The sequence below is a fragment of the Anomaloglossus baeobatrachus genome, chromosome 3, assembly GCF_048569485.1.
Source record: "Anomaloglossus baeobatrachus isolate aAnoBae1 chromosome 3, aAnoBae1.hap1, whole genome shotgun sequence".
In the NCBI taxonomy this organism is placed as follows: Eukaryota; Metazoa; Chordata; class Amphibia; order Anura; family Aromobatidae; genus Anomaloglossus; species Anomaloglossus baeobatrachus.
In genome coordinates this window covers 386,290,174-386,307,610 of record NC_134355.1, presented here as the reverse complement: position 1 = coordinate 386,307,610, position 17,437 = coordinate 386,290,174, and the positions used below count along the sequence as shown (strand labels likewise).

Here is a 17,437-nt window from a genome sequence, read left to right as displayed (position 1 = left end):
CACCAGCTGCAAAATTGGATTGTCTAACATTTATTTTGGTGCCCGCGGCTGCGGGTATGCGACAAATGGACTTGGACTGTACAATGGCGTCCATTGAGAATGGGATGGGCACCATGCGTACCAACAAGGACTGAACTGGCCCGCCCTTTGTGGGTGGGGCTGCAGCGGGGCGCGAAAATCCATGCCTGCCCCTTTGTTGGACATTTGCTAGGAGCCAAGAACCCTGCCTCCCCAGGACCAGGAGAAGATGGGGGAATGATATGGACTTCCCGGGTGTGAGCTTTGGCGAGTTGTGGCCGGAGGGGTGAGCCCGGCACCGTAGCCCGTACTGGGATTTGGACTACTGAGCTTTTCCCCTAAACCTGGGTACCTGGAGGGCCCTGGAGCGTCATAAGGAGGCCTGTTCCAGAAAGTTTAACTGTTTTGATATCTGCAAATGTTTCTTTTTCCATGCTTTTTTTCTCTTCCTTCTTCTTTTCCCTCCTGTCTCTTCATATACTTTATTGAGTCCTGGTAGAAGGGATGTGTTAATTTGTTTATATATAACAAAAGGTTGTTTTGCGGTGTTGTTTGTTGTCGCAACCCCGGAGTGTTGCGTTTTTGGTCTGGAGGGGTGTAACACCCCTGCAACTGGGTCGTTACAGGGTATTAAATGTTACCCGATTTTTTCCCGGGCAGGAGGAGTGAAGTCCATACACAATCTCAGCATATAAAATAACCTTTATTCCTAAACTTGTAGGAGCAACAAAATTCACTCCAAGACACACAAGTTAGGTACTGAAAGCCATCACTATGAGAGGTGAGTAAACACCCTGGTAATGTCGGTTAGCCCAAATAGGCAGGCGCCCAGAGGGGTCGCATATAGTGATGGCCAATAGAATAACAAACACATGAATAAAAACTAAACAAACATAAAGGAAAATAGTGTTGTTTGTAGGCAAAGGACAGTGGTCCAATTGGCAGAAAAAACACAACATACAAAATAATACCTAAAAAAACAATCAAAGTACAATGCACTCCATTTGCTGACAGTGGTCAGTCATACAGATATACGTAATGTAATCAATTTTAGGCATTAAAAAAGGAATGGTCTCACCCAATCCCTTTTGATGGAGGGACACGCAGTCTCTAGATCCTGAGTAGTGGATATGTCCGCCATGTACTGGCCCTACCACCTACCAGATATAAAATAACAAAAGACTGCTGCCCCAGACTTCCGTCCTGACAAGGACGGACCACAACTAGGTCTCAAGCTGGACCCCTATGCTGACCCTGATGACATCCCGGCGTCCCGACGCGTTTCGTCACTAAGACTCCTCAGGGGACATGATAGTCTTCAGTCAGGTCCTTGCTGCCAGCCCTCACCAAACCATAGTGTCAAAGGTTCTGGCGTGGTCGAGAATGGGGTCATTTAAACCTGTGAGTGATGTCATTGCTCCAATCAGAAGCTACATTCCACCTGATGCTTAATTAATCAAAATCAAGTGGATATCCTCATATGGGTATGGATTAAACCTGTGCAAAACACACCCCTAACCGGGTGTATAACTGCAGCAGGTGCAGAATCAGGAGTCCTCCCCACATCCCCTCCAATCATATGTTTACTTACATCCTGCCAGGGAGGCACATCGCATGTGCGCCGGCATCATGGGGGAGGGGGACCTCCTCACAGAACAGGTGTTACATTCACATCAGGCCCGGGACGCACATCCAGTATGCACCAGCATCAGAGGGGAGGAACTTCCTCTCTGCTCGGATGCGAGTCCACTTCCGGCCGGGGACGCACATCCCGTGTGCGCCAGTAACAGGGCGGGACTTCCTCTCTCCTCGGATGATGATGCACATCCGGCCGGGGACGCACATCTCGTGTGCGCCCTTCTCAGGGGGGAGGGACTTCCTGTGGGCCGTGATCACATGATCGGGAGATTCCCGCATCACTTCCGGTCCCCGATGTCAATCATTACACCACACGGAGCAGCTCCCACATGCATAGATAGTAGGGGAGGTACTCCCATTGTAAATGAACACGTCATCGGCGGTGGGCGTCAAGGCTACACCACGTATTCCCACCCACTCCGAAGCCCAGTATGGAGATAAGAGGACCGCCCCCTCTCCATGGGGATACGGTCCAATCGACGTATATATGCCATACCATGCATAGCCTTCCACCCCCATGAACATCAACAATAAGGGGCAGAATATTGCACAGGGGCATATAGCCAATAGGCCTCATCGAAAAAAATCACCATACCTCATGTGGGCGTGTTTAGGGGATTTCTCAGACACCTGAATACCTTAACCATAAAGGTTACACAAACTAAATCCAATCCAATAGGAAATTAAAATCCACAAGGTGCTGTTATATTATCACATATGCATGCAACTGAATTGACAGGTGCATACATAATACTTGTGACTTTTATTGATGAATTATAGGGAAGGCAAGAATGGATTTCTTGCCCTAATTGCCCGAAAGATATATAAAGGTGTGAAAGGATTAAAGTGGCAGCGAAAAACTCTCCATAGGAAACTAAATAAAGCTGTTGAATAGTAGCTGCTCATTTAGGCCTTTGGGGGAGAGGGTTTCTAATTGGAAGATCCATTTTGTCTCCCTTTGCAGGATGAATCTATCCCAATCCCCCCCTCTCTTTGGTCTCAGGACTTTGTCAATTCCAGTAAACCTCAGGACACTGGCATCTCCGCCATGTTTTTCAATGACGTGTCTAGCCACCGCCGTGTCCCTACGATGTTCAACATCACCAAGGTGCTCGCCAATCCTCCGTCTGAATTCACGGATGGTTTTACCAATATATTCAAGACCACAGATGCAATCAATTTTGTAAACAACCCCCTGTGTACGGCAGTTGATAAAGTGCCGAATAACAAACTCTCTCAGGTTTACATTGCTTCTGAATGTTTTGGTGGTTTGTATCACCGGGCACGCAATACAACCTGAGCACTTAAAACATCCCTTAACTCCTCTTGTCAGCCAATTCTCCTCGACTGACCGTGAAAAATGACTATGGACCAGCCGGTCCGAGAGGGATTTACCCCTCTTATATGTAATTTGTGGTCTAGTCGGGAGAATCGGACACAGATCCTTGTCCATTTGCAGGATGGCCCAGTGTTTACCTAATATCCGGCGTACATTATCCGCCCCGTTGTTAAAGGTAGTAATAAATCTGGTTATGCCATACTGAGTCTCCTCCATTTTTTTAGGGACCAGAAGTTCAGTTCTAGGCCTTTCCCTTGCCACATTATAGGCTCTTTTAATGATTGTATTTGGGTATCCCCTCTCCTGGAACTTAACTCCCAGGTCATTCGCCTGTGTGTGGAAATCACCGTCTCTGGAACAATTTCTTCTAACACGAAGAAACTGTCCCTTCGGTATACCCCTTTTTAGATGTTGTGGGTGGCTACTGTCCCAACGGAGAAGGGAATTAGAGGCTGTTGGTTTATAATAAGTGCATGTCTGCAAATTCCCCATCAGGTCTTTCTGAATGAGAACATCCAAAAAGGGGAGGGAGCCTCCCTCCTCAAAAGCTGATGTAAACCTTAGACCAACAGTGTTCCTATCCAGACCCGCCACATAGTCAGACAACTCTTTCCTGGCGCCATTCCAGACCACCAGGATGTCGTCTATGTAGCGGGCCCAGATCTCAAAATATGATGTTACTTCCTCCGTTTCAGATGTAAAGATCATAGTCTCCTCCCACCAGCCCAGGAGCAAGTTGGCATAGGATGGGGCACAAGGGCTCCCCATCGCGGTGCCCCTGAGCTGGTGGTAGAAACGGCCATCAAAAAGGAAGACGTTCTTGGTCAAACAAAAATCAAGGAGTCTCAACACAAAATCATTATGTTGTTGATACTGAGTCCCCCTAGTCGAGAGAAAGTATCTCACCGCCTCCATCCCTTTGTCATGTGGGATGGAGGAGTAGAGAGCCTCGACATCAATGCTGGCGAGAGTAGCACAAGGTCGAACACTAATACCCTCTAGTTTACGTAGAAGGTCAGGTGTATCCTGGACATGAGACTGCAGGGCCAGGACGAAAGGTCTCAAGATTTTATCAAGATATATTCCACAATTCTGTGTGAGACTGTTAATCCCCGAGACAATCGGTCTCCCTCTCAGGGGATTCAATCCCTTGTGGATTTTGGGGAGACAGTAGAAGGTAGCCACCACAGGATTTTTTTGGAGCAAGAATTCGTATTCCGTTCTGTCAATAACTCCTACCGACAGACCCTCATCCAAAATCCCTCTCAGCTCTTCCATATAGGTCCTAGTGGGATTCCCTGGTAGAATCTCATACGTATCCTTGTCACTCAGTAACCCCAAACAGAGATCAACATATTTGTCCCTGTCCATGACGACCACATTGCCACCCTTGTCTGAGGGTTTGATGACAATGTGGTCGTCACTCTCCAAATTTTTCAAAGCCTCAATCTCCAAGCTATCAAGATTGTACCTGGAGTAAGAGCCTGTCACTGAAAGACTCTTAAGCTCATCCGTCACTAGCCGCTCAAATATATCAATTGCCGATAAATCCCCAGCGGTAGGCGGCATCTTTGAACTCTTGTTTTTAAGATTTGTAAAGGGGCCAAGACCCCTCAAGTTAGGGTCTACTTCCTCCAAACTACTCAGGAGCCTTACATCTGGAAGCAAATCAGATGGGATGTCAAGATCTTGACAGACCCTGGCATCCTGCCTGAGAAAGTGCTTCCTCCACCTTAGTTTCCTAAGAAACAGACTGAGGTCTTTAATGGATTCGAAGTGATCAAAATTGGAGGTTGGCACAAATGATAATCCCTTTTTCAATAAACCAATTTCTATTGGGCTGAGTATCTTATGGGACAAATTGATGATCTCTATATTTGGTGTCATTTCCCTCTGTGGAACTGCCGGTTCCTCAGAAAATGGGGCTCAAAGGATTGGGTGGGGGAGGTGAAGTCCACCCTTTCCCCAGGTTTAAAGCCACCCCTGCCTCTCCCTCTGCCCTTGTTTTTGTTTTTCCTGGACTTCCTGAAGTTTTCAGTATCGGAGGTTTCAGTGTCCGTAGAAGATGGCACTGTGTGAGGGATATCTGGGCCTGGTTGATTATTAAGGACCTGATACACTCGGTTGTCTTTAAAGTCCAGAATATCCCTATTATACTGTTTGTGTTTTCGTTCCTTAAGATGGTACTGGAACCTTTCCAAACTATCCTGTAATTTCTTTTCTTTACTGGTAAAGTCCGGCTCACCAGAATATTTCTTAGTGACTTCAATAGATTCCCTAAGTTTGGCGTTCAGCTGTGAGAGAGTGGCCCTCTCCTCCTCCAGCATAATCTGCATCAATCTCAGGGAGCTATTAGTGGCCTCTCTCTCCCAATTGGCCACAAAGGAAGCACTCTTATACCGTGGCCCAAATGATAGATGAATTCTCAGTCCCCTTGGGACTATTCCAGCCTTAATGTAACTCTCCAGGGACTGGACTTCCCACCAAGAGGCAATCTGGTCCCTGTATACCTGAGTTAATTCATTAAAGGCCGCCCCATAAGATGGTACATATTTTTTCTGTGTGAACTCTTTATCAGAAAAGACGTTTCTGGCCTCAGCCAACCATTCCTCAGTATTTAGACCAGTGGAGAGAAACCCTGCCATCACCATGTAGTAAAATAGCAATCCAAATATAGATGGGGTACAATCTCAGCATATAAAATAACCTTTATTCCTAAACTTGTAGGAGCAACAAAATTCACTCCAAGACACACAAGTTAGGTACTGAAAGCCATCACTATGAGAGGTGAGTAAACACCCTGGTAATGTCGGTTAGCCCAAATAGGCAGGCGCCCAGAGGGGTCGCATATAGTGATGGCCAATAGAATAACAAACACATGAATAAAAACTAAACAAACATAAAGGAAAATAGTGTTGTTTGTAGGCAAAGGACAGTGGTCCAATTGGCAGAAAAAACACAACATACAAAATAATACATAAAAAAACAAAGTACAATGCACTCCATTTGCTGACAGTGGTCAGTCATACAGATATACGTAATGTAATCAATTTTAGGCATTAAAAAAGGAATGGTCTCACCCAATCCCTTTTGATGGAGGGACACGCAGTCTCTAGATCCTGAGTAGTGGATATGTCCGCCATGTACTGGCCCTACCACCTACCAGATATAAAATAACAAAAGACTGCTGCCCCAGACTTCCGTCCTGACAAGGACGGACCACAACTAGGTCTCAAGCTGGACCCCTATGCTGACCCTGATGACATCCCGGCGTCCCGACGCGTTTCGTCACTAAGACTCCTCAGGGGACATGATAGTCTTCAGTCAGGTCCTTGCTGCCAGCCCTCACCAAACCATAGTGTCAAAGGTTCTGGCGTGGTCGAGAATGGGGTCATTTAAACCTGTGAGTGATGTCATTGCTCCAATCAGAAGCTACATTCCACCTGATGCTTAATTAATCAAAATCAAGTGGATATCCTCATATGGGTATGGATTAAACCTGTGCAAAACACACCCCTAACCGGGTGTATAACTGCAGCAGGTGCAGAATCAGGAGTCCTCCCCACATCCCCTCCAATCATATGTTTACTTACATCCTGCCAGGGAGGCACATCGCATGTGCGCCGGCATCATGGGGGAGGGGGACCTCCTCACAGAACACGCCCACATGAGGTATGGTGATTTTTTCGATGAGGCCCTATTGGCTATATGCCCCTGTGCAATATTCTGCCCCTTATTGTTGATGTTCATGGGGGTGGAAGGCTATGCATGGTATGGCATATATACGTCGATTGGACCGTATCCCCATGGAGAGGGGGCGGTCCTCTTATCTCCATACTGGGCTTCGGAGTGGGTGGAATACGTGGTGTAGCCTTGACGCCCACCGCCGATGACGTGTTCATTTACAATGGGAGTACCTCCCCTACTATCTATGCATGTGGGAGCTGCTCCGTGTGGTGTAATGATTGACATCGGGGACCGGAAGTGATGCGGGAATCTCCCGATCATGTGATCACGGCCCACAGGAAGTCCCTCCCCCCTGAGAAGGGCGCACACGAGATGTGCGTCCCCGGCCGGATGTGCATCATCATCCGAGGAGAGAGAGGAAGTCCCGCCCTGTTACTGGCGCACACGGGATGTGCGTCCCCGGCCGGAAGTGGACTCGCATCCGAGCAGAGAGGAAGTTCCTCCCCTCTGATGCTGGTGCATACTGGATGTGCGTCCCGGGCCTGATGTGAATGTAACACCTGTTCTGTGAGGAGGTCCCCCTCCCCCATGATGCCGGCGCACATGCGATGTGCCTCCCTGGCAGGATGTAAGTAAACATATGATTGGAGGGGATGTGGGGAGGACTCCTGATTCTGCACCTGCTGCAGTTATACACCCGGTTAGGGGTGTGTTTTGCACAGGTTTAATCCATACCCATATGAGGATATCCACTTGATTTTGATTAATTAAGCATCAGGTGGAATGTAGCTTCTGATTGGAGCAATGACATCACTCACAGGTTTAAATGACCCCATTCTCGACCACGCCAGAACCTTTGACACTATGGTTTGGTGAGGGCTGGCAGCAAGGACCTGACTGAAGACTATCATGTCCCCTGAGGAGTCTTAGTGACGAAACGCGTCGGGACGCCGGGATGTCATCAGGGTCAGCATAGGGGTCCAGCTTGAGACCTAGTTGTGGTCCGTCCTTGTCAGGACGGAAGTCTGGGGCAGCAGTCTTTTGTTATTTTATATCTGGTAGGTGGTAGGGCCAGTACATGGCGGACATATCCACTACTCAGGATCTAGAGACTGCGTGTCCCTCCATCAAAAGGGATTGGGTGAGACCATTCCTTTTTTAATGCCTAAAATTGATTACATTACGTATATCTGTATGACTGACCACTGTCAGCAAATGGAGTGCATTGTACTTTGATTGTTTTTTTAGGTATTATTTTGTATGTTGTGTTTTTTCTGCCAATTGGACCACTGTCCTTTGCCTACAAACAACACTATTTTCCCTTTATGTTTGTTTAGTTTTTATTCATGTGTTTGTTATTCTATTGGCCATCACTATATGCGACCCCTCTGGGCGCCCTGCCTATTTGGGCTAACCGACATTACCAGGGTGTGTTTACTCACCTCTCATAGTGATGGCTTTCAGTACCTAACTTGTGTGTCTTGGAGTGAATTTTGTTGCTCCTACAAGTTTAGGAATAAAGGTTATTTTATATGCTGAGATTGTACCCCATCTATATTTGGATTGCTAAGTCCATACACACTCACATCACACTGGCAGGAAGGAGTTAATAGCTTTTGCAGCATGTAGTTTTGAGCCTCATGACTCATCCTGTCTCCTTAATTAGCAGGTGGCTGCACAGGGCAGGTTTCCATGACAACCCAAGGGGAGGGGGGCCTGAATAGGAGTGAGTACAGTGCAGAATACACAGAAAGTTTATCAGAACGAGACAGGCAGTGAAGGAGCACAGACCTGAGGCTGAGAGCTCCCTGCTGAGGAGATGCCACGAGACCAGGGCTAATAACATCTGAGGAAGGGAATGGAGCTGAGGACTGGGGATCTTTGTGGAGAGTGTTGTACCCGGTGGTGGTTGGTGTTGTACGCTACCGGGCAAGAGAGAGACAGAATGGTGGCGGGTCCCCAAGATGCTCCATGCCACGGGGATAGCATTAACGCACCGAGAGGGACCCCCAGATCACCTCACCGGACCCCTTCCTCCTACCTGCCCGGGCCCGACCAGAGGCTACAGGCGGCGAGGACCAGCACCGGGGTGCGATGTGGAACGGACTTTTAATAAAGAAAAACTGGAACCGCACTCCGTGACTGGTGTGAGTAATGCTACCGCCCCGTGCCCCTGGTGTCCCTGAGGACTGTTGCCCTGGTTCTCATTAACCTCCCGGGGCTCCCCCGCTCCACCCGTGGGGAGCGATTCCATCTGGCTGCTTATAACATCTGCCCCGGAGAGAGACTGTGCAGTGGCAGCTGAACACCTGGCCGCACACCACGGGTGGCGCTGCTTGCATCCCCCGTTCCCATCCCATACTGTTTCCTGGGGAGAGTGGTGGCAGAGGAGGCCGAGACCTCAGTGGCCGCCGTGAGCGATGGCAAGCTCCCCAGGAACCCCGTTACCCTCCTTCCACCCCCCTTGTAACACCGGACTGACTTTGGGACTTTCCTTTTATTGAAACCCGCTGGGGTGACACTCACAGACTGACCCCAAATACCACCAGCCCGGTGACCGTGCCATCCCTGCAGGCCCCGGCGCGGGCATTTCAAACACATAAAACTGTATCAAAAAAAGAAAAAACGTACCAATGGTGCCAAACCAGATGATGTATGTGTGACGCCCTGGCAAAACCAGATAGTCACAGATAGGCCCCCGCATAACACCTTCTATCACACAGGTAACACACAGCCAACCTGAAACCCTAGTCACCCCCCCCTTAGGGAAAGATAGGCATACCCGTGGGCGGGACCAGGCACTTGGACACGCCCACCCCGGGGTCTAGACAACCCGGGGCGGGAAAACAAACAGTTGAGTTTAGAAGTTCAAGTTGAGAGGAGTGTGGGCTGGAGCTAGGTGTAGCTCTAGCAGAGTAGGTTCAAGTTGAACGGTGCCAGGGTTGGAGCCCTGGTGCCTTGGCTAGGAGGCAGACGGTGGTCTCCGTTAGCAGGAGACGGGAAGATGGCTCGTCAGAAACGAGGTGGACCGGGATAGGGTTGTAGCCCGCTGGTACCGACACGGGGAACCGATCCGGAAACCATAGCACAGAGGGGGTACTCAGACCCTAAAGCCAGGACCAAAACCAGCGGCCTAGCTAATTAACCGATTGAGGGCAGGATTATAGGTCCTGTCCCACCTAAAGTCTCTCATAGAAGACAACAGCCCACAAATAGGGATAGAAGGCCACCGCCAGGGCCCATAGATCCCACGGGCCAGCGTCTGCGGGCACGGCTCCCGAGGCCACATCCAGCCGGGAGCAGACTCCTGAGTTCCAGACCAGGCAGTCCACCTTACACAAAACAAGTGCAGAGGAAAAGGACAATGACCACCAGCCTGGGTGGGGGACCCGAATACAACCGGCCACGGCGGCCGGCCACCAGCACCTTGATTTACCAAAAGACTCGTGTGATTCTTTTACTGTGAGTAACCAGACATCCCCCTGCACGTTCGGGCGCGCCGGCCCTTGCCATCGCTATACCCTGCACCAAGACACTGGGCCCCGGGGCAAGCATCCCTACCCACGGAGGGGTTAACATCCAGCTGCCACTACATGTCCCCCAGGTGCCCCATCACAGCAGCGGTGGTGTCCCACTTCACCACACACCGTGGGTGGCATCACGAACTTAATACAGCCTAGCCCGTACATCTACGTCCCCCTTTTATTCGGCGTGTCCGCGAGACCCCCGGGTCCGGAGACCCTCGAGCCACCCCCCAGAAGGTCCGGGCCCAAGCATCGGGCATGGGGGTGGCACACCCCGAAACTTGGCGTCATGAACAGGATACTTACCCATTCACCTACCTGGTGGAAGTGCGCCTTGAATTGGACAGTCAGCGGTGATCCGTTGAAAAATTTTCAGAAGTCGTCATTTTTGCTGCCATTTTTAGGCTCGAAAAGTGCAGCCCAGCATCTTCTTCCCCAAGTAAAGGGCGCGAAGCTGAAGCCCCGCCCCCTGGGAACACGGCCGGAAGGTAAACCCTGAGGTTGTAAAACGAAACTAACTAGCCAAAAAGAAGAGTGCTGGGAAAAGACCAAGGGGGGCGGGCGAAGAGTCTGCAGCATGTGACCCGTGCAAATAAAGGGCAGAGATGCCAGGACTCTGCCACCCTATTGTTCCTGGATCCCGACAGAGGAAGATGGCCAAAAAATCTGGCAAGCCCGTTATGGAGAAATTTGTGCCCGGAACAGCCGACTGGGTGGAAGCCCAGACAGCGCTAATGTGCCACCGGATACAAGCTCAGGTCAACGTGCTGTTAAGACAATGGATGGCCGAGATGGCGGAGCTAGCTGCAGTCGTTCGGGCCAGTGAAGTGGCGCCATCCTCGGAGGAGCGGGTAAGCAACCCACGCCCCTATGTCCCCCCGGGACCAGCCTACCAGGCCGAGGGGCCCGGTCTGCCTCCATCCGCCATGCTGCCTCCCTAACCGCCCCCACCTGTTGCCGACTCCCCGCTCGGTCCGCTGCCACCAGCATTGGCAGCGGTACCCGTCCTGTCTGACTGCGAGGACCCGTCACTGGAACCCTCAAGCCGCAAGAACTCCACCGCTCCCGTACCAGCTGCACGCCAGACCGCGTCCCAGCAGATGTACCGTCCGGTCCCGAGCCAGGTCGCAACCCAGATGACATTGATCCCGGGCCCAGAGAAGACAGTGCCCGCAATGACGACGGCCCCGGCAGTCCGCCCGGCCGCAGCGGAGGCAGTTCCCAACTGGAAGCCAGCACCGCCAGAGACGCTGACTGCTCCCAAGCTCCCGGCCTCGGCTGAGGCGCAGCGGGGATGCACCTGCGGGGCAGCCAAGCAGGCCATGTCACAGCGGGGCACTCCATTTCCAGTAATGCCAGTCGTAGCCGGCACAGAGGGACTCCGGCTGGGCTCAGCCCCTGCGCAGGTTGAAACGGAGCAGGCAGCAGAGGCTCCGTACTGTGAGCGGCAGCGGCGCCAGCTGAGCAAAGAGATTGCAGCCCGGGAGAAAAGGAAAGCGGAGGTCCTGTCCCGGACCTACAGCGAGAAGGATCATCTCCGGAACGCCACCTTCAGGGTGTGGGGCCCGACACACCAAGGCCAGGTCCGGCATTTCAACCCCCAGATAGGCTGGGGTTTTATCTTTGAGCCAGGCCTTGAGTCCGAGATTTTTGTTTCCCGGAAGGATGTGTCTCCTCATCTGCCCGTTGGCCACCCAGACCGAGACCTGGAGCCCGGAGAGCTGGTGTCATACACCCGGCATTGCAGAGAGAGGGGTTGGTTTGCCCTTGATGTAAAGAGGTGGATGAAGATGGATGCCCAGCAGCACACCCACCCCTCTCCGCCATCTTCCCCTGAGTAAAATGTTAAGGTAGCGGTTCCCAGGCTACCCAAGTTTGAAGTCCCTGTTGGTCTTGTAAAAAGTCCTTGACCAACCTTCTCACCCTGCAGCAGTCTCTGGAGAGGCTGGTTGGAGGAAGGGCCTGCGGTAGAGTCGGCCAAGGCCCAGTCACCACCAAAACCGGTGACTACCCTCCAGGGCAGAGGTCCCCTGGACGTGGGGCCCTTGAAAACGGACTGCCGGGTAAGGAACTTTTTACCCGGCCCATACGGGCAACACCTGGACTTAACCTGGACTTGGGCAAGGGGTGCCAACCTGTGTTTTAGAGGTGGCATCAGGGTTAGGTTGTTTTGGGTGGGTGAGGTGAGAAGGACCTGGTCCGTCCCATCCCGGTTTTAAATGTGCAACGTTTAAGAAAAGTGCCTCCCGTAAGGGAAGAAACCAAATATACTTTGATGTAAATATGTTAGTATACTTGTACTGGTGTTTTACCCCTTTTCATCTTTTTCAGTTCCTGTTCAATAAATGTTGGTGGTTGGACAACCCGCGGACGGTCTGTATTAAACCAAGGGGGAATGTAACGCCCTGGCAAAACCAGGTAGTCACAGATAGGCCCCTGCATAACACCTTCCCTCATACAGGTAATACACAGCCAACCTGAAACCCTAGTCACCCCCCCTTAGGGAAAGATAGGCATACCCGTGGGCGGGACCAGGTGGTTGGACACGCCCACCCCGGGGTCTAGACAGCCCTGGGCGGGAAAACAAACAGTTGAGTTTAGAAGTTCAAGTTGAGAGGAGTGTGGGCTGTAGCTAGGTGTAGCTCCAGCAGAGGAGGTTCAAGTTGAATGGTGCCAGGGTTGGAGCCCTGGTCCCTTGGCTAGGAGGCAGACGGTGGTCTCCATCAGCAGGAAATGGGAAGACGGCTCGGCAGAACCGAGGTGGACCGGGACAGGAGTGTAGCCCGCCGGTACCGACACGGGGAATCGACTTGGAAACTGTAGCACAGAGGGGATACTCGGACCCTGAAGCCAGGACCAAAACCAGTGGCCTAGCTAATTAACCGATTGAGGGCAGGATTATAGGTCCTGTCCCACCTAAAGTCTCTCATAGAAGACAACAGCCCACTGATAGGGATAGAAGGCCATAGATCCCACGGGCCAGCGTCTGCGGGCATGGCTCCCCAGGCCACATCCAGCCGGGAGCGGACTCCTGAGTTCCAGACCAGGCAGTCCACCTTACACAAAACAAGTGCAGAGGAAAAGGACAATGACCACCAGCCTGGGTGGGGGACCCGAATACAACCGGCCACGGCGGCCGGCCACCAGCACCTTGATTTACTAAAAGACTCGTGTGATTCTTTTACTGTGAGTAACCAAACATCCCCCTGAACGTCCGGGCGCGTCCCTTGCCATCGCTATACCCTGCACCAAGACACTGGGCCCCGGGGCAAGCATCCTTACCCACGGAGGGGTTAACATCCAGCTGCAACTACATCTCCTCCGGGTGCCCCATCACAGCAGCGGTGGTGTCCCACTTCACCACACACTGTGGGTGGCGTCACGAACTTAATACGGCCTAGCTCGTACATCTACGTCTCCCTTTTATTCGGCGTGTCTGCGAGACCCCCGGGTCCGGAGACCCTCGAGCCTCCCCCCAGAAGGTCCGGGCCCGAGTAGCGGCGGCTGCTGGCACAGGGGCGGCACATATGCACAAACAGAATGTAGTAACAAAAAGGTTCCATTTAAGGAGATGTAAGCAATTTATTAGTATCTGAAGCATATTCATTTCTAAACTGAAACATTTTACATATCTTATAATTTTTGTTTTCTTTTTTTTCCCACAGATGGTACTCACTTCAGATGTTAGCGTTGTTCCTGCTACAGAAAGTCCATCTTCAGGATATACTCAAAATTTCACACAGAAAAATTACACCATTCCAGAAAATGCCATTATTGACATAGAATTTCCTGTTCTTCAGTCGGTACAATATGTAAATGTTGGTGTAAGTAAAAAGAAACATTATAGAACTTAAATGGATTGTATTGATTTGACAATAACACATGATCACTTCCTACTAGAAACAATGCCACTCTTGTCTATGACATGTGCCAGCCTAATTTATTTCAATGTGGCTTTACCACAGCACCAGGCAAAGCCTTAACCCCTCCTGATGCAGCCACTTTTTGTTTTTTGTGCTTTTATTTTTTTCTCCCCTTCTTCCAAAAGCCATAACTTTTAATTTTCAAATCGATATAGCCATATGAAGGCTTGTTTTTTGCAGAACTTATCATTTTGAATATCACTATTAAACTTGAATATCACTATTGAATTTACTGAAAAATGCGAAAAAAAAGTGCAATTGATGGGAAAAATGCATTGCAGTCATTGTTTTTTGGTTTTATTTTCACAATGTTCATTTTGCTGTAAAAACGATGTGCCAACACAATTTTCCAGTTCAGTACAATGAGGGTTTTGGCAAACTTTTTTTAGCTGGAATATTTAAACATTTTGATGGCTTCTTTTTGCACTTTTTAGGCCACGTGCCCACGTTGCTTTTTTAGTCTGCACACAAAAAAGCATGTTTTGGCAGGAAAAAGGCAGCTGAAAAAACACGTTCATTTGTTATTGTGTTTGTGCGTTTTTTTACTTATGGTTCCTGCTTCTTTTTGTGCTTTTTTTTTAGTCATGGCGATCATGGGGGATCAGGTGCTGTACCTCCACGATTGCCGCTAGATCTCTGGCCGATGTTACAGCCAGGACCCAGATCTCTCTGCTTGGAGCAGTGCCCGCACCATTCCAGGCAGTCTAACCCCCTGAATGCTGAGATCAAAGCATTCAGAAGGCGGGGAGAGGTATCTCTTACCTCTCCCTAGCGATTGGGTCCCTGTAATACGATCACAGGGACCCGATCGCTGGCATAGTAACCCTGGGTCGTCACCATGACCAGCCCTGGTTACTGAGCTATGGAGAGCCTCACACACCATGCTGTATGCACTATAATCCCTTCTAGTGATAAAGCACTGCAGGGTATTATAGAAATGCAGGAAATAAACGCAGAAACAATTGACATGCTGCTTCTATTTTCTGCAACAAAATCTGCAAGAAAAAAGAAGCAGCAAGTCACGATTCTCATAGACTTTGCTGGGATGCTTTTTCCTTGCTTTTATTGATTAAAATAAGCAGGGAAAAATGAATAAAAAAAATGCAAAAAAAGACACCATGTGGGCAAATAGACTTAGGGAGTAGGGATGGGTGAACCCGAACTGTAAAGTTCGGGGTCCATACCGAACACATGGTGTTTGTGCACACGACCCCGAACACGAGCTTTCTGAGATGTTCGTGTTACAGTTTGTGTCCAGAGGCTGTTAAAAAAAGCACATTATTAAAAAACTATGATCATACTTACAGGTCCCGCGATGCATCCTGCAGACTCTGTCTCCCAGCACTTCTGCATCCGTCTGATAATTGCTGTTCCCCCCGGTAAGCACCTCTGGCTAAAAGAACCTGCCCTGACAGTGACGTCATACCCATATGACCAGTCACGTGTGAATGTTGTATTACCTCATTGGCTACGGACTGAACACGGGAGTATGACGTCATCAAAGGTCCTGGTGCGCCATCACGATGCACAATTTCCCGATGGCAATGGGTCAGCTGCATGTATTTCAATGCAGCTGAGGTGCTACTGTCTTGCGAGAGGGGTGATACAATGCGAGACGCAAGTGCAATCATCCCTTCACTGTCAGCCTTTGCTTCATCGCTCTGTCCAGAGCGATGTAGGACACCTGACATGGCTCTCTGTGCTTCTCACTATGTATAAACACTGTTTGTGCACAGTGATGAAGCAGAATTGACATTGCGCTTTGCTTCTCACTGTGTATAGACACTGTCTGTGCAGTGATGAAACAAATTTGACATTGCGCTTTGCTTCTCACTGTGTATAGACTGTGTCTGTGCACAGTGATGAAGCAGAGTTGACATTGCGCTTTGCTTCTCACTGTGTAAAGACACTGTCTGTGCACAGTGATATAGCAGAGTTGACATTGCGCTTTGCTTCTCACTCTGTATAGACACTGTCTGTGCACAGTGATGAAGAAGAGTTGATATTGCGCTTTGCTTCTCACTGTGTATAGACTGTCTGTGCACAGTGCTGAAGTAGAGTTGACATTGCTGCCCCAGTGGATTACGTTGGACTAAGGATTTTTGAAAAAATAAAGATAGAGTCTCTAAATGTTTTTTTTTTGTTTTATTTCTAGTAAAAAAAAAATTCCTTGTGTTGTGTTTTTTTTTTTACTGTTTCCTAGAATTTCTTGGTGGCCATGTCTAATTTGGTGTGACACAATGAATTTCTGGCTTAGTACCATCTGAGAATACAAAGCTGGTATTAACCCTCCAGCCTCCAGCTGGTTGGCTTTACCTGACTGGCGATCAAAATACGGCGGGAGCCCACGCATTTTTTTTTTAATTATTTTTTTAAATAAAAAAAATTAAAAGGCTTCCCTGTATTTTGATTGCCAGCCAAGGTAAATCAGGCACATGGGGGTGGCAGCCCCTAGCCGTCTGCTTTATCTGCGCACAGAATCAAAAATACCGCGGAGTGCGACGTTATTTTTTTTATGATTTATTTATTTTTACAGTACTATGATGTCAGGCAATCAAAATACAGGGAAGCCCATTTTTTTTTAGTTATTTAAATAATAAATTTAAAATTATGCGTGGGCTCCTGCTGTATTTTCTATTGCTAGCTAAGGGTAATTCAAGCAGCTACTGGCTGCTAATCCCCACTGTTTGGTGTTACCTTCACTGGGAATGGAAAATCCAGGGAATCCTTTTTTTTTTTTAAAGTTTTTTGCCAAAAAAACAAAAAAAAATTGACGTGGGCTTTTCCATATTTTTGTATGCTAGCCAGGTACAGCAGACTGGTACGGGCTGCCCCCAACCCCCAGCTGCCTATTTGTACCCAGCTGGGAACCAAAAATATAGGGAAGCCCTTTTTTTAATTATTTCATGAATTTCATGAAATAATTAAAAAAAAACGACATGGGCTTTGCCCAATTTTTGTGTCCAGCCAGGTACATCTAGGCAGCTGGGGGTTGGAATCCACAGCACAGGTTGCCGCAAGCTTTCTGGGCCCCTACACTGCAAATTGCAGTCCGCAGCTGCCCCAGAAAATGGCGCTTTCATAGAAGCGCCATCTTCTGGTGCGGTATCCAACTCTTCTAGTGGGCCCGATGCCGGGTCACACGCTGGGTAATAAGGGGTTAATACCAGCTTTGTTTTACTAGCTAGTATTAAGCCAGAGATTCTTATTGTCAGGCAAGTTTGACCTGGTCATTAAGAATCTCCAATAAAGGTTTTAAAAAAAGATACCACACAGAGAAAAAATCCTTTATTAGAAATAAATACACA

At 49.3% G+C, this 17,437-nt stretch overlaps 1 protein-coding gene across 1 annotated transcript in view; it reads left to right on the top strand.

Moving 5' to 3' along the window:
* Window positions 1–17,437, top strand: part of LOC142296517 (CD109 antigen-like) — a 265,735-nt gene that overhangs the window by 135,926 nt on the left and 112,372 nt on the right. Inside the window, exon 12 of the mRNA XM_075340205.1 lies at window positions 13,872–14,030. Coding sequence (XP_075196320.1) covers window positions 13,872–14,030 — 159 coding nt within the window. The remainder of the gene's footprint in view (window positions 1–13,871; window positions 14,031–17,437) is intronic.